Source organism: Cheilinus undulatus, linkage group 10 (genome assembly GCF_018320785.1).
Source record: "Cheilinus undulatus linkage group 10, ASM1832078v1, whole genome shotgun sequence".
NCBI classification, from domain to species: Eukaryota; Metazoa; Chordata; class Actinopteri; order Labriformes; family Labridae; genus Cheilinus; species Cheilinus undulatus.
Genome location: NC_054874.1, coordinates 27,875,624 through 27,893,411, shown reverse-complemented (window position 1 = coordinate 27,893,411; position 17,788 = coordinate 27,875,624). Strand labels below are relative to the sequence as shown.

The 17,788-nt window shown below is 38.1% G+C and overlaps 1 protein-coding gene across 1 annotated transcript; it reads right to left on the bottom strand.

Annotated features, from left to right (window-relative positions):
• Nucleotides 1–3,892: 3,892 nt before the first annotated feature.
• klb (klotho beta) lies at nt 3,893–14,202 on the bottom strand. The gene is made up of 6 exons (XM_041797979.1): nt 13,303–14,202; nt 9,750–10,263; nt 9,414–9,682; nt 7,886–8,142; nt 6,819–7,750; nt 3,893–4,991 (listed from the first exon to the last, which is right to left on the bottom strand). Exons 1-6 carry the CDS (start codon nt 14,053–14,055, stop codon nt 4,576–4,578), a joined length of 3,141 nt encoding a protein of 1,046 aa, XP_041653913.1. The 5' UTR covers nt 14,056–14,202; the 3' UTR covers nt 3,893–4,575.
• Nucleotides 14,203–17,788: the final 3,586 nt, after the last annotated feature.

Genomic DNA, 17,788 nt, shown 5'->3' with positions numbered 1-17,788 from the left:
CTCTGCTATTGGTTGATCCGTTTATGCTGCAACAACGTAATTATGATAATAATATGGGCATCACGATTATTTTCAGACTTGATTATTGGCATGGTGATTATAGTCATTTCAAAACTTAAATAAACAACCAATGAAAGACCAAACAGATTAAAAACCGAACATCCGGAATATGGACAGGATTATTAAAGCTGCAAAAACAAAATGAATGTTAACAGGATTCCTCTCAGCAGTAATAAAGAACTACGCTATCAACCTTTCCCCTTATTTTGTCAATATCATTATGAATTATGTAGAGAGTGTGCTGCTTGGCGTAGTGATAATAACCTTTTTTTATTAGAAAACAATGCAGTAATAATTTGTAACAATAAGTGGGGGCAGTGATGGAAGTAGGTATAGTAGCAATAATAATTATAAGTTAATTGCTTCTTCTTCTTCTTCTTTCCATGATTTTGATGCTAACTTCTCTATTAGTGGAAGTACATAGATTGCATATAAAAATTATGAATTTCTACAGGTATATTGATATAAGTCGTAGTAATCGAAATAACAGAACTAATACTACAACAAATACTACTGCTTCTACTAATACGAATAATGATAATAAATAGCTACCCTGAAAAACCTTGTTTTGTGTAAAGGTAGAATTCTGAACCCATGTCAAAATCTAATTATGTCTCTGTTAAATTGCTATGTTGCGTTATAGCATGTTACTGACATAGTATGAAAAATAATGCCGCTTTAAACAACCCCAAGTCATGAGTTTGCTGTACATTGCATACATATTTTTATTCATTATTTAGTTGTGGTGAAAAAGAAGTAATTTCAGATAAATTCCTTACCCCAAAAATATCCTTTTGTGAGTTTGGGCCCATGGCACTCGAAATTCCTCTGCACATCCTTGTTTGGCAGCATATTTGTGTTGCTTTGTAGCAGCAGCTCAGAAACTGGTTGCAATTCAGGCCTGACCAGAAATTAAAAAACAGGGATTGTATTTGACTTCGCTAAAATGATGCCATAATTCAAACAATGGAATGAATCCAAGAGAAAACATTTTGAAGGGAAAACAACCAAGTCTTCACTCAAATTAGATATTAAGAGAACAAGATATAGATGGGTCTTAAAAAATTAGTGTTTTCCTCATTTATAGTTATGGGACATGAGGGACAGGTAGACTTATTTTACATCACTCTGGCTTCAGGGTGGCATTGCAGGGGCTCAACCAAAGTATACTGAAAGGGAAAATAAAACATGTGATTAAATATTTAGTGAACTATGGACCTTGAGTAATCATGGTTAATGCATTAATGCTGACAGTCCTAATTCTGGCATACTTTTTTCGTACCAGTTAATGGAAATTCACACATTCTCCACTGATGAGCTCTGCTGCCTTTTTATGCTGTCAGATGGCAACAACTCCACAGAGATTCCTACAATTTGCTAAAGACACAGTACTTTAGGACATTCACATGTGACCAAAAGTCATGTTTTCTTACATTTATATATATCTGATTTGAAAGCTTGGAGATAAAGTGAAGCTTGAAGACCATAAAGCTGAGCTCAGGATTTGATAAATACTCTGCAGCTGGTCAGGGTGTAGGGGAGACATTTGCTTCTATGAATTGCAGGAAATAATTTTCTTTTCCTGTTTTTATCTTTTATGTAGCCCGGATAAAAGAGAGTTTCAACTTCTTTTATTACACATATTCATGAACTTAAATATACATCAGTACATTTTACACTCATACCCCAACACTAGCATTTTATAACCTGAAGGCTTGTCTTTTTGACACAAGGGGGCGTCATTGTCATAAGTTGAATACAGTGAAATGGCTGTTCCATGTTTAAAGATGTAGATCCATCCATGATCTATGATTAAAATCTGTATTTAGAAGAAATTATGTAACCCACAACAGATTTATAAACTTACATGTAAAAGTATTTTGTAAAAGCCACATTTAGTCAAATCCTCTCTATCTTTTTCACTTTACAGGAATATTGGTACTTACATCTTTTCTCCAGAGGTTTATGTGCACTTATCTGTCACCTTCTGTTTTGCTAATTCAAAGCTATAATACTGAGCAGATGGGCACACTGTGAAGTTAGAGTAGTGATTCACAATTGGTGTGCTCGTAAGAGATGTTATCAAAAAACCCAGATGTACAGAAGCAATGGCTGGATATGAATCCATATGTTTTATTTTATATTTTTTTTGCTGTGATAACAGGTACATTTTGGTTGTGTTCTTGAAATTTATACTTATATTTCTTGTTATCTTGCAACAACAAAGCTGTTTTTTCTCATGATAATGTGTTAATTCCTCAAGATCTCTTGAAAACAACCACAACTTGCATGTTATAATGGGAAAAAGGAGTAAAATAAAATGTATGCATGTGTGTCCATTCATGGCATCTACAATGAGGCACTTTTAAAATGTTCTATTTTATTTTATTTTTTATTTTTTTATTTTTTTTGTCCTGCTGTTTTGTCCAGTCTTACTAGTATTCAACCCTTTTAATCAATATGGTTCATTTGGCTCTGCTCAGCGGGAAGAGCCGACTCTCAAACGACTCCTCATTTGGGTACCAGTTTGGATTTTTTTGATCCACTAAATCTAGCAATGCTATGGCACCCACCTTGTGGGTCAGATGAAATCTGCTCACTGGCTGTTACACCATCAAGCATGAGTCATTAAAGTGTGGTGTGCCCATGGTAGAGCAGTATGGTGAAATAAAACCATCCCTACTTATCAATCACATAACATACAGACATAAAAAATATTTAAAAACCAAAATAATAATAGTAACAATGATATAAAACTGCTCTCAAATGGAATCTGGATCTTATCCACATAAAAGCCAGCTCATTGAACCAGCTCCTTCATTATCGACTCATCACTAGGTCATAAATTCTATTCTTTTTAAGAATTGGTGCAGCAGTGAGTAAAGCGGGCGACACACTATATGATAAATGGGATGAATGTCGACCGGATGCATCCTTCCAACCAAAGTCAGCAAAGGCCCAATTATCTGATGGTTCTTAAGATTATCTTGCCAGATTATCCTGTGGTGTGTGGTGTCTCAAGAGTGAATTTTTTCCGTTCAAGATCACAAATATTAAACATTTCCAATATTTACAACCAGAAACCCTGTTGTGTGGGCTGAGCACTGAGGACAGCTGATTACAGACATGAGGAATTGTGAATTGGAACAGAGGAATAGCCAACCAGGACGCAAGCTGGCTGACGGATGAAGCGAAAGAAAAATGCTGCCATGATAATGATAAGAAACATGAAGCTTGAAGAAAGATGGATGTCAGAAATGGACAAGCAATGTGTGCACAGACAAACTGACAGGGGAGAGGAGCTGGACTGAAATTGCAACTGCAATGGACTTAGCATATAGCTAACCGCTAATCACAGTATTATCTTCACCCTTGAGATTTGGTGTTTTGAGAGTCAAGACTGGTCAAAACTCTGAAAGTCAGTGAAGAGAGTCTGTTAATGTGCTCTGATGATCCTTTGTTCTACAATAAAACAGTCAAATCTGTGATTATTTGTCGCCATGTGTGAGATCTCAATCAATTTAAAAAAGTTGGTTAAGATTTTAAAAAATCTCTGTGCATAGTAGGCTTAAAAATAAAGCTTAAACTTCTGCTTAATACTACACATTGCACCTACAAACTGCAACAATTTCCACTAAATAGATTTGAGTGTATAAAATGTGTATAGATCTAGGTCATGATTTCTCATTGAGAAGGTGGCGGTGTGTCCTGAGGCTTGACCAGTTGAGAACCACTGATTTAGAGCAAAGTCATGAGCAAAAGGTTAAACTGAGGAATGGCAGCTCTCAGGAAAAAATCACCGTTAAATGGTTTCATTGTTTTTCTTCATTTTATCCTCATTTGGTTGAGAATGAATTTGTCAGAAGAGTTGTCAGTCATGACATTATTTCCACTCTTTTTCCATCAAATCAACTGTTAAAAACTTTGAAAAAAGGACAATGTGGGCATAAATCAGCATTTTAATAATGAACAATCACGACAGTCTCCTCATTAGACAAAAACCTGTTGATGTGCATTTTGACCAGTCTGACCATTGTGCCATTGCATGTCCTTGTTGTCTTTGAAGAGGCATGTTGATGACCTGCACCGCAGCTGGTCAGCAAAGACTTATAAATATTTTGGCATTTTTTCCATGCATCTGTTCCTTCATCCGACTTGATATCCAGCCTATAGTTTATATATTACTAGGTATTTACAGCGTAAACTTACATGATAAAGTGTTAACTTCTGTGAAAAGAAAACAGAGATAAATCAAATTAAAGTAGTCCATTACCAGCTTAGGTTAACGCATAAAATATTCTATAGTTGTAGCTTTACAAATGTTAAGTAAACCTTCATTTTTAATAGCTATTGTTATATTTAAACGGGTAGGTGACGGGTCTTTACAATAACTTTTAGTAAATTGCTCATTCTTCACAAGCACAGATACAAGAGCAGATAGCTTTAGCGATCACCTCTGTTCTTTTTATGCCCTGTTTTTCACTTCTGTTTTTGCACACACTGCTATCATCATCTCTACAGTTTGTTCTTCATAGGTGGACATGAGCACACAGAGACTCCCTCCCACCTCCTGTTCATCCTGTTCGTCCCCTGGACTTTCTTCTTCCTCTTGCTGATGATGACAAAGATGACAAGTGCTACAAACATAACAGCTGTTATTAGAAGGCAGCCTCCAAACACCAGCATGGCTTTGTTGTCAAACATCCATGAGCAGAAGGAGCAGGGTTCGTGCAGCTCACTGAGCCTGCAGGTCTTTGTGCTGTTATCTTCAGGGAATCCTCCTCTAGTGATGAGGTCTTTGTAAACAGCGAGGGAGGCTTTGGCTTTGGAGTGGTGCTGAGTCGAGGTGAAGAGTCCAAACTGAGGGACATGCCGGTCTTGCAGTTTCCACAAATAGAAGCCCTGCAGATTTACTCCATCTAAATGATGAGCTTTAGAGAAGCACAAGGGAAGTATGAAAAAAGGCGTCTTTAAATCAGGTCAAACAGTTGCTCTATGTTGATGACAGCAAAAAACAAGCTATGCATGTGCAAGTACATAAAGGCAATACAGGGCAAACATTGCCGCTATTACGTGTGTTATCCTCCCTCCTCTCTCTTTTATGACCTATATGGTTTTTCATTAAGTCCAGGTTTTATAGCAGGATCCATCATGGTCATAAAACCTGTAGTTTGTCTCAACATCCTGTTCTTATGTCTATTATTGTGTTTCCACTGAGAACATAATGAATCTTCACTGTGAGGGAATATTTCATACCAGAATCAGTGTTTATTGCCGGGTAAATTTTAACATTTTATCAAGCTTATTGCAAAACAATAAACACAGCAATAGATTCAAACTCAAGCCATATTCCAGTGTACCTTTTCTTCATGATTACAACTCTGAAACCCAGGCTTAAGAGCTGACACTTTAGATATTAGGGCTTTATTGGTGGATAAATACTGAATTTTAACTGTCTTCTAAAACCCTCTAAATATATCACATGCCCTTGTCAGAGAGCCAATTCCAGTGTTTCAGAAATGTATTTAATTCAAAATATTCTTGGTCAAGACTTATAATTTATTTATAATTTATTTATTACTTTAAGACTGATAATAGCTGTCCAATTTTAATTTTATTTCCTATTTGTTATTTCCCTGGATTGCAACCTTTCCTGAAATGTGCTGATGTATTAACAAAAAGTTGAGTTGAGTTGTTGGTTGACAGTATTGCTAGCTTTGAACTCACCAGATAAGCTCAGATATTAAAAAGTGTTTTTTTTTTTGTTTAATTCCTCTTGTTAGAAATACCTCATTATACTTTATATGATCATTTGCAATGTCCCTATTCAAGAAACATATTCTTCTGATTTTCTTGCTAGACTGGCAGCTATTTTTTTTAGTCATTAAAATAAATTCAAGTCTTACTTTTGCCTGAAATAAATTTCAATAATGTGTATCTGCACTTTCAGGTCTATTTAGCATACAAACAGTGAAATAAGAGGTTTTTGGCCATGAATTTGACAAATACACTTTGTAAGATTTGATTTTTGCAGTAATGTTGTTGTCTCTTATCTATTTGGGTTCTAATAAACTATGATATCAGGTCAAGGTCTAAACTGGTGGACTTGACGATATTGTCTACTGTATTTTCTGCAGTTTTTTTTAAAGCAGATTCTCCAATATCAGTACCTCGTAGTAGGGATTTCAAAAAAAGAAACGAGGAGAGGGGAGTCCCATGAAAAAACACCTTTACAACTTTGAAAAAATGCAAACCAATATTATAAATAAGAAATATATGGACAAAAGTATTTGGCTACGCCTGTTAATCTTTCAATTCAGGTGTTTTAATCAGACCCGTTGCCACGTGTACAAAATCAAACACCTAGCCATGCTGTCTCCATTAGCAAACATTTTTGATACAAAATAGGTCGTTCTGAAGAGCTCAGTGACTTCAAGAGTGGTACTGTGATGGATGCCACCTTTGCAATTAGACCGTTTGTGAAATTTCATTTCATTAAGTGTGATAAATGTGCAAAAAACAAAACAAACAAACAAAAAAAAACAGGAAACAGAAAGTGAGCAGATACTTTTTCACGGCACTGTATATAAAAATATTCCATCAAGTCGCAGATGGTCTTGTTTCCTTTTGTTGGTCATAAAGAGGCATAAACATTCATTTATCTGTTTTGTAACAGCAGATCAATACTCAAACCTAGTAGCTTAAATTGTTGGAAAATGTAATTCTGCCTTAATGATCTAAAAAAAATCACGTCTCACCTTTAAGAGCCTCCTGCAGGTAACTCCTGAGGAAGTGTTGCCTGAGTTTGTCCTCCATAGCAGCCTGGTCATCCACCCCGCTGCCTGTGACAATGATAGGCAGAGTCCTTCCGTATCTCTGGCTCACCCAGTTCAGGATCTTCCTCAAGCCCCAGGGTACAACAGCCTGCCCTAGAGCAGAGTTGGGCCAAGTGGGATCAGAAAGAGTCATGCAGTTATGATCAGGGGGTTGTTTGTGATGAATATTTGCCTGTGTCTGGGGATATGGAGAAACCAAACGGGTGGTAAAATGGTTCAGTGCAATAAAACCTAACGCCCCTTTCACCTCCTCTCTCTCACTCTCAGTAAAACTCGGGAGAGCTGATTCAGGGAGGTCCATCACTCGGGCTCTCTCCTCCAGGTAGGCTCTTATTTCCCGTGGGTAGTCCCCCTTGTGATGCTCCTCCTCATTATTAGCCCCCAGCAGAGGGTCTAAGAAGCGACCAAGCTCAAACAAAAGGAATCTTTGTGCTGCTTCTGAATGTGAGTCTAGGAAGGAGTTTGCAGGTTCGACCCAGTCAGCATGTAAAGCCAGAGACACCTTTGCTCCTTGTTGACTTGAATATTCCCTCTCATAGAGTCTCCATGCTTTTGCATGGGCCAGCAGCAGGTTATGAGCTGCCTGATGCTTCTCTTTGTTACTGGGATGGACATCAACTAGTCTGTTCGGCTCATTGATGGTGATCCAGTAAGGAATCCAGGACCCAAGCTGCTGGTAGCACAGAGCTGCGTATTCCTGAAAGGCCTCTACTGTGCTTTGGTTGAGCCAGCCACCAGAGGCATGTAGAGGCCCAGGCAAACCCAGATTTGGAGCTTTGTGTGTGGGGTAGTAGAGGATCACGACAGCCTTAAGGTCTAGCTTCTTCAGCTCAGTCAGGACACAGCGGTAGTATCTTTAAGATACAACAATAAAATGAGAAAGAACGATTGAATCAGGATTGAATGTGTTAAGGCTGAGTCAGATATCTTTAATGGAGAGTTGTTTTAAAACAGGAAAAAGGAAAATACCATGTTTGTGTATTTTTTACCTCAGAGCTTCATTGTTCACATGGGAAACATCTCCCTGGGGTAATATCAGAGACCAGTTGAGGGCAAAGCGGTAGTGAGATGCCTCTGTGGTAGCAAAAAGGCGAACATGACCACGAATAGCTAAATAGTCACTGCACAGGGCTGGTCTGGTTGGCATCATCACCCCAGGGATTGGACGTAATGAATTGTCTCCTGTCAAGTTCCAGCTGTACAGATGTGGGTCAGTAAACTGTGGTGAGAAAGGGAAGAAGTGGACCTACAAAAATAAAAAGAATAAAGAGAAAACCATGGTAAATATACAGTGCCTATAAAAAATATATTGTAAAAATATATAAAATTTTCAATAAAACACTCTATGATGTCAAAGTGAAAACAGATTTCTACAAATTAATGGCGATTAAATAAAAATGTGTAATATCAAATAAGTGACTCATAAATATTTAGCCCTTTCAAGTCAGTATTTAGTAGATGCAGCTCTATGAAATTACAGCACTGAGTCTGTGTGGATAGGTCTCAATCAGGCTTGCACATCTGGACAATGCAATTTTACTTAATCTTTGCAAAACTGCTCAAGCTCTGTCAGGTTGCTTGGGGATCGGGTGTCAACAGCTCTTTTAAAGTCCACACATAAATTCTCTGTTAGATTGAGGTGTGGGCTGTGCCAAACATAGTGTCTTGTCTGATGACCAAAAAGCACAGTTTTGATGAACTTCCTTCCACTTGGCCATGGAGTCTCTCACATGCCCTTTGGTAAACTGTAGTCAAGATCTGACACGTTTTCTTTTACATGCCACTCTCCCCTAAAGGTTTGGCTGGTGAAGAACCCATGTAACAGCTGTTGTATGCAGAGTGTCTTCCATCTCAGCTGCTGAGGCTTATAACTCCTTTAGAGTAGTTGTAGGTGTCTTGGTGGCCTCTCACTAGTCTCCTTCTTGCACGGTCACTCAGTTTGTGAGGACGGCCTGATCTGGGCAGATTTACATATTCAATACATTTCTTGATGATTGATTGAACTGAACTCTAGGGGATGTTCAGTGCCTTGGAAATTTTTATCCATCTCCTGACTTATACTTTTCAATAACGTTTTCTCAGAGTCATTTGGAGTGTTCTTTTGTCTTCATAGTGTAATGGTAGCCAGGAATACTGATTAACCAGTAACTGGACCTTCCAGACACAGGTGTCTTTATACTGCAATCACTTGAGACACATTCACTGCACTCAGGTGATCCCCATTTCACTAACTGTGAGACTACAAGCACCGATTGGCTGGACCTCTGCTGAGTTAGGTCAGTCACTTTAAAGGCGGTGAATATTTATGAAGTCATTTATTTTACCTAACATATTTCTGATATTATATCATTGTTATCTTTAAGTCAGATGTTTAATTACCATGAATGATTCATAAAATCAATAAAAGGGTAAAACATCCAAGGGGGTGCATACTTTTTATAGTCACTATAGCTCCTGAATTAACATATGTTTTGCAGAAAAATTTCCCTTGTCTCTACATATTCTCCCTTTTCTTACCTGTAAAGTGGAGTCAGCGATTCCCCAGTGAAACTCACAGGGGAAACGGCCTTTTATCTCTTTGGAGGTTTCATCTCTGGGAAAGCCATTGTCAGTGATAACATGTTTGTAGTACTGAGCAGACGTTTTGGGAGTCCTTGTTCGGTTTGGTTGGCTGAAGTCAATGTAGAAAAGGCCTCGCCTCACATTGAAGCCATAATTCCACTCATATCCATCCACCAATGACCAGGCAGAGTACCCAATCACCTTCACACCATCCAGTTTGATAGCTGCAAATTAAAACAACCGTTAAAAATGTGGTTTTCTTTTTGTTTGCCCTTTAACTTCTTTTCTCACCTTGCAGAACCTGGTTGATAAATCTCTTCATTAAGTAAATGGCCACGGTGTCCTCTCTTCCCACACTGGCATCTGAAAACCATCCTCCCTCAGCAACCATCACCCTCAGGTCCCCATACTCCAGCTTTATCCAGCCCAGAATTCGCCGAAGGTCCGGGGTCACAGTCTGCCCGTACTGCACGAGTCCTCGACCCAGACGGAAGTTGTTAGGCCCAAAGGACAAAGCAAAAAAGTCAGCTGTTTTCTGCACCCAGATCTTCTCTTCGGGAGAAAAAGAGGGCAGGAGGGCTCCATGTTTGCTTTTGAAAGAGGGTGGGTAGTCGCCATCACCAAATATGGGGTTGGCGAACCAGCCGAGGACGGCCTCGATGGACTGCTGACAAAACTCGACATTATCAGCAGTGGATTTTCCTCTTTGAGGCTCAACCCAGTGAGATCCCAAAACAATGGATACTCGACCCCTCTGGGTTGGACGGAAGTGGGTGTTGTAGGTGTGCCATGCTCTGGCATGTGCCTGGAAATCACAGCAGACACAGTTTCATGATGTACAACCTAAACACGATGTCACACTAAGCTTTCCAGAACATTTGCAGTCTCACAGAGGCAAACATTTCTTATTATGAGAGTTTATAAGGATTAGGATTGTGATATTGTACACTTAGCAACTGTATAATGTTCATAATTTCCTTAACTTTAATTTTTGATCTTTATATTGATCTATAAATATGGATTAGATGGCAGTGGAGGCAAGTGGAGAAAAGTTCCTTATTTTAAAAATAAAGAACTTCTCTGCAGAAAAAAAGGAACTTGTTATGGATTGAGGGAAATAAGACCCCTGTAAAAAGGGAAATGTTTGCTAACACAAGGTGTAGATGACTTTTGACTTGTCAACTGAGCTGCGTGAGGCTTTTTTTTTTTTTTTTGTGAGATGAGACATTAAGGAGCAGTGGTGGACTTATTCTACATTACTGTGGCTGAAAGGAGTGTGGCTTGACTAAAGAGTGCTGAGAGGGACAATGAAGCATATTTATCACTACTGCAAAAAAAATCCACTTCTGCATTTACAATGCTATATACCATATAAGCAAACATCACCAAACCAAAAACAGCTCCTCTCAGACATATTAAAACATGCATGCAGAAGTGAAACAAAATGGCCATCCATTTATAATTCTGCAAAATCACAAAAGAATCTGATCTACATTTACCTAAAAACAGCAAAACATCATAGTAAAATGTTTAATATCTTACTATTTTTGATAAATTAACAATGTCATGGTAAAGACAGCACTGTTTCAATTGTGGCAGCAGTGTAACAGTAAAAAAAAAAAGACATAAATGTGTTTTTAAACTTCATTTTGAAGCATTTTTAAAGATGCTTAAAAAACAGAAAATGGTAAAAGTTTCACAGTACTATTCTCATGACATGTTGAAAACAGCCACTTTAATAATAACAATACCAAGAACCCTTTAAATGAGTGCTTCATATACAATAAATAAAATCTGAAATATATTTTGGGGTTTTAAGAGATAATTGCAAAATAATGCTAAATATGCACAACTGAATCAATCTACTCTTTTCTTTTGTTTCTATACAACAAATCGGAAGAATGGCCTATATATATTTTTTAATACTTAAGCAAGGCTTTGCCACAAAATAAATGATAAACGATTCATCATAACTCCTGGATGTGCTTTTTGTCCATGAAAATATGTTTTTGAACATGACTGTGTAAAAATAAAAATAAAATCACTCCTGAATGTGGTCTCTCAAAGTTTCTCCTTAAATTGCACTTAGCGGTCTTTCTGCTCTTGATAGAGAAATTGTGTAACCCATACGGATAAAAAACAATGTAGACTAATTCTTACCAGCTGAAATAAGCATTTATACTCACCTTTCCTCTTGTAAACTGTTTGATACTTTACAAAATCTGCCCAAGATTAATTTCCTTATTTTTGCACCACTGAAAGTCCTAGTGTCCTCATTCAGGGACTTGCTGTCTCTTGGTGTTGTAGCTTGTTACTGTTGATAAAACTTGTCAAATTTGCACACTATGTCAAACTACAAACATTACCAAGCATAAGTAAACAAGTTTCAGTCATAAAACTTGAAGAGGTTTCTGAACCTTGACTACTTTTTAATGTCAAAACTGGCTGTAGAGCATTTTGGTCACAGTGGTGGCCATCTTTAATGTACACTTGTAGTTGTAATGTGCATTTGTGACTACAAGATGGCAGAAAAGTGTCCACAAATAAGGCTAACAGGTTCAAGCTGAGCAAAATTAAGAGTCACGGTAACCTTGCAAAGCAGATGGATTCACCCATTTCCTGGTTTTTCACTGGTGAATCCATCTTTTTAAGCTCCCATCTGAACTGCTTGCACCCGGTTAGAAAGTGACAGGACCAATCAGCGACGAGGGGCAGTACTTTCAGGCATGGCAGAGTCGTGATGTAAACAAGCAGCAACAAGAGGCCAGTGCAATAATGGTGGAAGAGATGAGCCTGGATGCTGCTAAAGCGCCAGTTTTATCAGAACTTAACAACATTTCTTTGTTAAAAGAAGAACAAAGAACAGCAGTGAGTTGTTTTCTTTTCAAAAACGACAAAAGTCGGGTACTTACATGTCTATAGTTGCCATGTTTTGCGTTATTCCTCAGCAGTTGCGCACACGCAGCTCGATAGCGGCTACATCACGTGTTTTGTTGCTCTGATTGGCCCGTAGAGATGTGACAGACAGAACGATCATCCAATCACACTCTAAGTTTTTTTCAAAGCCTCTGCCTTTTCTCAAACGTTTCCTATTCAAGCTTTCCCAGATGGATGTGTGAAACACATCCATCTGGCATGTCAGGTCAGAGTCACGGTGCAGGGAAAAAAAAACATAATGTCCTCATTTGAGAATGCTGGGATGTATGAGGTATTTATAATCAATCAAAAATGTTAATTTAACTCAAACACATCAACAAACGGAGAAAAACGTAATTTATCTGTGGTCTTTAAATCAGCTTCTTTCTCCTGAGCTTCATGGTTTCTTGAAATATTTCACCAACTGACTAGTAAAGGAGAAAGATGTCTTTCTTTGTTGATGTTATCATATTAACATGAAACACTGGAGGTTTGCGGTAGTTAAACACACAGCACAGGCTGTACATATCCCACCTTTGCTATGCTGTGTAAACATGAGTGATTATCAGTGAAGCATATCTCCATGACTTCCTGTTTCCCTCCAGCATAAAAGTGCTGATGTGGTGGACTCTGACCTCGTGTTAAAGTGTTCTGTTTACTGACCTGTCAAAATGAAATATAATCCACTAATCCCAGAGAAGATGAAATAAAAAATGAGGCTGCATTGGATTTATGTAATAATGTAAGAAATCCTGATTAATGTATTTATTCAATTTGATTGATTTTACTGGTGAAGTCCATGTTTGCTTTGTAAATGGAGGATGCAAACATTCATCAATGATGAACTTGATAGCTTCAGGTCACAGACAGTCTATGTGTAAAGCAAAATGATCATCTGCAAACTCATGCTTAACCCCAGTTTACTCACCCTGATCATGTTGTGGGCCACAATCAGAGAGCCAGCAGCCCCTCCTGTTTCTCCAGGAGCGTGCACACCTGTCCCATACCCCTGCACAGCCACCAGATATGGGTTATGCATCGTGAGCCAGAGCTTCACACGATTCCCAAACGTCTGGAAACAAAAAGCTGCATACTCCTCAAACAGCCCCACCACATTCTCGTTTCTCCAGCCGCCATAGCGCTCCTGTAGGACTTGTGGCAGGTCCCAGTGATGGAGAGTGACAATGGGCTCAATTCTCTTTTCCAGAAGCTTCTGTATGAGGCGGCTGTAATGATCCACAGCTGCTGTGTTGGGCTGATTACTCAAATCCCCCTCAGGGAACAGTCTTGGCCAGGAGAGAGAGAAAGAGTATGATTTTACCCCCAGATACTCCAGCGCCTCCACATCTTCTTTCCAGTGAGCGTAGCTGTCACTTGCCACATTTGCAGCATCAGCTGTTCCAACATTGGAGTGGGTGAAATGGTCCCAGATGGAGGGGCCTTTCCCCTCCTGATCCCAGGCTCCCTCAGTCTGGAAGGCAGATGTTCCCGTGCCCCAGAGGAATCCTGAAGGGAAGTTGTCATGAAGAAAAGACTGCTCTTTGATGACGGGGTCCGGCTTGGGGTGTTGCCAAACCCTCCTGCCCTCTCCAAGAGAACAGGCAGCTTTATTCACACCACACAGCAGCAACAGGAGGCAAAGGAAGAGGAGCTGACGAGGAGGTGAAGGATGGTCCAGCATACTGAAGGAGTTTTTAGAAATTCAGTTGAAGGAGGTCAGAGAGAGAAACTGCCCTGATAAATATCATAAATCCTCTTTTGAAGAGTGAAAGATCCATGATGGCGGAGGAGGAAAAACAACAATAGGGAAACATCTGAAGCTCCAAGGTGCTACAGAATCTATCTGATGACCTGGTCAGACTTCCCTATCTCTCCCTTACTTGTGCTCACACTCAGCCCCTCCCTACCTCATAATGTTCACACATTCAAAGGTTGACTCATGTCCACTCTGGTCTGCACAATGCTATTACACCACCAAACAATTCGGGTGCATTATTGTCACCGGAAGATCTACTAGATACTTCCTATATGATCAAAAAAGAACATTTTAAAGGAAAAAAAAACATTTTACGATGTGGATATCTTTGCTTTCCCTGACAGGGCACGCTCTCATAAAAGACCACACACAGCTATAAACATGCTGTTGATTGCTGTAAAAATGTTCATGTCAATAATTAGCTTGTACTCTGATCTTGGCTCCATAGTAGTTCACACCATTGGCACACAGGTTTATTTCACCCTCACAAGCTGTTTTTCTTCATGTTTGAAAAGAACTGCATTTAAGCCATTTTAAGTTGTTTTTAAATTGTATTTGAAGCACTTATTTAAAAGACAAAAAGAGAAAAAGTAAAGCAGAACCTTTAAAAGTTAGTCACAAAATCAGAATCTTTAACTTTGATGAAACACTAATAAATACATTTACATACCTTGAAGGTTAGGTGATTGAATCTGTTTAAACATATCCTCCTGAGACCCGAGCTTTTGTTTGGAATGCATTTTTAGTTTCTTCCACTTCCTAGGGATAATTAGGACCTGATAAGTTTGAAAAGCTCTGCCTTGTCTTTTAACGGGAATTAATTTGGGACAATAATGGATGTCCTATATCAACACACATTCTCCAAAATTCCAAAGAAACTACCAACATTTCTGTGATTTTTTTTAAATTCCCATAAAAGTACCCCAAATTTCTTCAAGTATTCCTCAAATGTTTCAACTTACCTTTATTATAATGCTTACATTTCAATTGAAAATTCCATTTAAATTCCTGAAAGTTTTCAAAAAATCCCCAAAATCCCACTGCAAATTTCCTAAAACAATCATATTCCCAAGGTTCCATGAAAAATGTCAGAAAAGTCCCCCAAACATGTCAACAAATCCTTCTGAAAAACCCATTACATCCTAGCAAAATCAAAGGATGCTCCACCTCCCAACTCCATATCAAATTCCCAAAATAAATAAATTAAATTCCCAACTTTCTGTGAGCATAACTAAAAATTTAGAAGCAAGTCATTCCCAAAAAATTCAAATAAAATTCACCCCAAATTACAAACATATTTTCCAAACCAACACAAAAATGACATACCCTCCAAATCTCCCAACAATAATAAAAAATCCAAAATGTTCATGCAAGTACTCAAATATTTTTACAGCAATAAAACTTACAATGGAACAGTCAAAATATACAAAACAATATACAAAATATACAGAAAATTCCATGAGAATTTCCAAGAAATAATCCCCAAATTATCCATGGAAATCCCTGAAATTTTCATTAAAATTCTCACAGTATTTCAAGTAAAATACTAAACCTTCAAGGGAAAGTCCAGACGATTTTCTCAAAAATCCTAATAGTAGAAAGTATTACTGTGGTATGTTGTGTGACAGAATGTCCTCATATGAGCACACAGGGTCTAAGGAGGGTATGAATACCTGGGCCTTGTTAAGAAGAAGAAATCTTCTGTGATCCCATCTCAATAACTTTTGCACCTTTTGGAAACCCCACCCACACAAGTGTCTTTTTCATTTTGCACTAAATTCTTTTTTCAAATACCCATTTAAATGCAATTATTCCTGGTATTTATTTAGTTTCTGTATTTATTTTTGCCCATGCTGTTCTCAATTACTCATAACATCTCAGATGGTACTTATAATATATCTATATACCTTACAATGCTCTTAATTTATTTATGTATTGCAATTCTCTATCCATACTACGTCCATATGTTTGTCTATCTATCTATCTATCTTTCTATCTATCTATCTATCTATCTATCTATTAAAGTAAAATCTTTTTTTCTCTTGATTCAGTGAAGAAGCTAATTCAATCAACATCTTTGTCTGTTGATTATGGGGATATTCTTCACATGCATGCCAAATCATCTTCATTTTAAATGCTGGACTCAGTGCTGCTTTGTGATCTGTCTCTGGTCTGGGTTTTAGCACTCATCATTGTGTTTTGTTCAAGAAAATTGGTCATTCTTCCTTAAACAACAGAAAAATGGAACGTGTATGTCTTCATAAGGCCATTTTACATGCCTACTTATTCGTGTTCTCTACTGACTCCTAAAGCGGCAAGTATCTGTAAACCTCATTCTCATTGGTTCATCATGTTTGAAATTCTTCAGACTTGCTCTGTCTTTGTTAAAGAGCTTCCAGTGTTTTGCTCTGTCATCTTAGTCTGAGCAGCAGGGTCTTCTTAAACTTCAGTGTTGTGTTTGGGAGATTTTAAAACATGGAATTAAAGGTGCAGTGTTTAATATTTAGCCTAGTACCATTTAGCAGAACAGACTTCGTAAAACATACTTCTGTACTAAATACTAAACATTTTGAGTGCACAGGTGTGCATAGGTGGTGTATTACTGGCACAGTCAAAAAGGACAAGAATTGAGTTTGGAGTACTGGATACTTCACACCCTCAGTGAACGCCATGTTGGTGAGGTAGCGAGGGTTTCCAACTCCCAGAATTAAAAATAAAGACCAGGGCACCTGAACTGCAGGCACTGTTATCAGATGGATAATACTAGCATTAACAGAATTGAATTTAATCTGTTAAAAAAAAGAAAAAATCACTTTCAACATGCATACATAGATTCAAGTGCAAAATAATAACCTGAAATGTAACCGAGAACAGGTTAAACTAAAAACAAAAGATCAAGCTGATTGTCTTTTTCCCAATCATTGCTGTGCTTTGACAGCCTTCTCTTCTTGGCTACCGGTGGATTGGTCTCCCTGTCAGCCATGTTTTTTCAAAAGTTACGCCTCTGCTCATCAAAAACCTCTAAAATGATTCAAATTGTTTAAAATAATCAATGCTTCAGTATAAGAATGATAGTTAGAAATAGTCTCCATTGATAAAGGGACAGTTCTGCAAATTTTACATGAAAATTTTTAACACTACAAAAGAGTGTGGCACAGTTGTCCCAAAACTTCTGACTCCTGATCTAGAGGAAAAACACAAGTAAATTTGAGAAGACATTTTGGAACAAACTGCTGGAAACACTTGATTACAAGCTATAAAACTTGGATGCAATCCTGAGACTAAACGGCAGTCGGCGCATTAGAAAACACCAAAGTCTCATCGGTTGAAGAAAGCACTACAAAGCCAGCCCAAAGTCAAGGCCGTGTCAATTGTTTTCTTTGGGATTAAGGGTAAGATTTTGGAGTAGTGGGTTCCAGAAGGGTCAACAGCAAATCAACACAATTACAAACAGGCTCTATAAAAACCCAGAGAAAAAGTCTGAAGAAAGAGACCACAGCTGTTGAGAAATGGTTGATGAACATATGTTAATGCAGAAGGGGAGTATGTTGAGGAAGAAAAGTCAATGAAACATTTTTATGTTCAATAAAATTGTATGGCAGCATTACTGAGGGAGGGCCCCCTCCAGGGGCTCTCCCATGTTGGATTTTTGCATCCC